The 2752-nt window shown below is 64.5% G+C and overlaps 1 protein-coding gene across 1 annotated transcript in view; it reads left to right on the top strand.

The window, feature by feature from the left end:
- Positions 1 to 2538, top strand: part of RCOR2 (REST corepressor 2) — a 4183-nt gene extending 1645 nt beyond the window's left edge. The window contains exons 4-11 of the mRNA XM_077759611.1: positions 186 to 238; positions 326 to 487; positions 597 to 721; positions 754 to 1036; positions 1474 to 1551; positions 1680 to 1737; positions 1877 to 2106; positions 2222 to 2538. Coding sequence (XP_077615737.1) covers positions 186 to 238; positions 326 to 487; positions 597 to 721; positions 754 to 1036; positions 1474 to 1551; positions 1680 to 1737; positions 1877 to 2106; positions 2222 to 2443 — 1211 coding nt within the window. The 3' untranslated portion in view covers positions 2444 to 2538. The remainder of the gene's footprint in view (positions 1 to 185; positions 239 to 325; positions 488 to 596; positions 722 to 753; positions 1037 to 1473; positions 1552 to 1679; positions 1738 to 1876; positions 2107 to 2221) is intronic.
- Positions 2539 to 2752: the final 214 nt, after the last annotated feature.

The raw sequence follows: 2752 nt of genomic DNA, 5'->3' as shown, positions 1-2752 counted from the left end.
GGGAGGGGGGGGGCATCTGTGCCATTTGGTGGCCAGCTCTTCTCAGAAGTGGGCTGGAGGCCGAGGTGTGTGGGTTCAGCCCCTGCCCTGGGGCTCGGGCTCAGGGGGCCTCGCCCCTGTCTGGGCTGGTTCAGGTCAGGAGTTGTAACCCCTTCTCCGTTGCCGGGCCCCTCCCACCCCCGCAGTTGACAAGTACATTGCCATGGCCAAGGAGAAGCACGGCTACAACATCGAGCAGGTGAGCCTTGGCCCCACAGGGATTTGGGGCGGGGACGGGACGGGGCTGGGCGCAGCTGAGCACGAGTTGTTCCCTGTCCTGGGCCAGGCGCTGGGCATGCTCTTGTGGCACAAGCACGACGTGGAGAAGTCCCTGGCCGACTTGGCCAACTTCACCCCATTCCCTGACGAGTGGACCGTGGAGGACAAGGTGCTGTTTGAACAGGCCTTTGGCTTCCACGGCAAGTGCTTCCAGCGGATCCAGCAGATGGTAAAAGCCCATTCGCCCTGGCCAGCGGGCCTCAGCCCCTCCGTTCTGATGAGCCCGCCCGGGGCCCAGGGTCCTAGGTGGGTCCCAGCCCCTGGCATTGTCTTTCCAGCTGCCCGACAAGCTGATCCCCAGCCTGGTAAAGTATTACTACTCGTGGAAGAAGACCCGCAGCCGGACCAGCGTGATGGACAGACAGGCTCGGCGGCTGGGGGGCCGAAAAGACAAAGANCGAGGGTGGCCCCCCCCCCCCGCCCCTGCGCTGGTCTGGCCCTGCCTACCGGCCTGCCTCATCCTGGGGCTCCTCACCACCCACCCCTCTCCTTTCCCTGGCAGCCTCTGCCCTCTCGGCCCCTGAATACCCGCCCAGGCCCTGGGAAGAAGGAGGCTCAGGGGTCTCAGTACCGCCACCACCCGCTGCGAACCCGGCGTCGCCCACCCAAGGGCATGTACCTGAGCCCCGAGGGCCTCACTGCCGTGTCAGGGAGCCCCGACCTTGCCAACCTCACGCTTCGAGGCCTTGACTCGCAGCTCATCTCTCTCAAGCGCCAGGTGAGGGCCTGAGAAAAGAAGGGGCCGTGTGGAGCGGGCGACCGGTGGCTGGGAACTACGTTTTGGGAATAGCTGCGGGGTAGGGTGTGTGGGGTGGGGCAGGCCCCGAGCCTGCCTCTACTCCGTCCTCTTTGGCTTTTGAGTAACCGTGGCCTTCTTTTCTAAGNGGTGGCTGGGGTGGCGCAGGCCCCGAGCCTGCCTCTACTCCGTCCTCTTTGGCTTTTGAGTAACCGTGGCCTTCTTTTCTAAGTCTTTTATACAAGCTGGTCTGCGAGTGGGGGAGAACCCCAGGGTCTCCCCCTACTGAGCTGTTGAGGGAGGGGCGTGCTGGAAAGGGGGCGGCCGGAGCTGTTTTGGGCAGTAGAGCCGTGGCGAGAGTTGGTATTGGTGGCCTCTCTGGCAGGAGAGTTCAACGTGGCATTTCTTGGCCTTTTCAGGTACAAAGCATGAAGCAGACCAATAGCAGCCTCCGCCAGGCGCTAGAGGGTGGCATCGACCCATTGCGCCCCCCTGAGGTAAGGTGGCTTCCGGTGTGGAGCAGAGCAGAAAGGGGAGCAGAAAGGGGAGGTCCGCTTGGAGGGCGGGGCCTCTGTTGCCCGAATTTTGAATTTTGAGTCTAGAGGATATGTTCCCTGCTCTCCAGGCCAACACCAAGTTCAACTCCCGCTGGACCACGGATGAGCAGCTGTTGGCGGTTCAAGGTGGGTTAGACGGCGGGGAGCGTGCAGAGCCCCAGGAATCTCCCCCCATCCTCCAAGAAGCTGGGGCGGAGGAGAAGGGTCGGGGAAGGAACTCGTTCTACGGGGCGCTCACACTCTGCTGCCCTTTTGACCCTCACAGCCATCCGTAGGTATGGCAAGGACTTTGGGGCTATCGCAGAGGTGATTGGGAACAAGACTCTGACCCAGGTGAAGACCTTCTTCGTGAGCTACCGGCGCCGCTTCAATCTGGAGGAGGTGCTGCAGGAGTGGGAGGCCGAGCAGGACGGGGCCCCCGGGGCTCCGGTCCCCATGGAGGAGTCGAGGAGAGGGGCCCCCTTGCCAGCCCCAGCCCTAGAGGAAGACGACGAGGTGAGGAGGGGTCGGAAGAAGCCGCCTTGGGGGACGGGAGGAGAGGGAGCCGGGCTCCTTCTGTGGACGGGGACCCAGGGCGCGCTCGAGTCTGGTCTCCCTTCTCTCCGCCCAGGTGCAGATCACGTCCGTGTCGACATCTGTGCCCCGATCGTTACCCGCTGTGCCGCCCCCTCCTCCGCCCCCCACCTCACTGTCCCAGCCTCCCCCGCTGCTGCGGNNNNCACCCCTCCTCCGCCCCGCTCTGGCTGCCTCCCGCCACAGTGCCCGCCCTGGCCCTCAGCCCCCGCCCACCCTGATCGGAGCCCCTCTGGAGCCCCCGGCACCCTCACTCTGAGCCCTGTGGCCCTCCACCCACCTGAGGGGCCCCGGAACCCCGTGGCTGGCTGTCCTTGGACACCTTTGGCTTCACTGAAGACAGAAGGGACTAGAGCTCTTGGCCAGGTCTTTCGAAGACCTGGAGCTGCCAGCGGGCAGTCTAGACCTGTGGGTCCTACACTTGTTACGGGCAGCCGAGTCTCTGCCCCCACCCCAGGGGTGCCTGGGACTCAGGGGCCTTCTGAACTGGCCTGAGGCTACTTGTCTCTTCCTGGCTGGGGCTGGAATGGCTGCCTCCTAGTCTGCTGGGGCTTGGCCTTTGGCCTTG

The sequence above is a fragment of the Crocuta crocuta genome, unplaced genomic scaffold (genome assembly GCF_008692635.1).
Source record: "Crocuta crocuta isolate KB4526 unplaced genomic scaffold, BGI_CrCroc_1.0 scaffold53, whole genome shotgun sequence".
Taxonomy (NCBI): domain Eukaryota; kingdom Metazoa; phylum Chordata; class Mammalia; order Carnivora; family Hyaenidae; genus Crocuta; species Crocuta crocuta.
The sequence above is the reverse complement of the archived record's forward strand: the minus strand, read 5'-3'. Positions and strand labels throughout refer to the sequence as shown.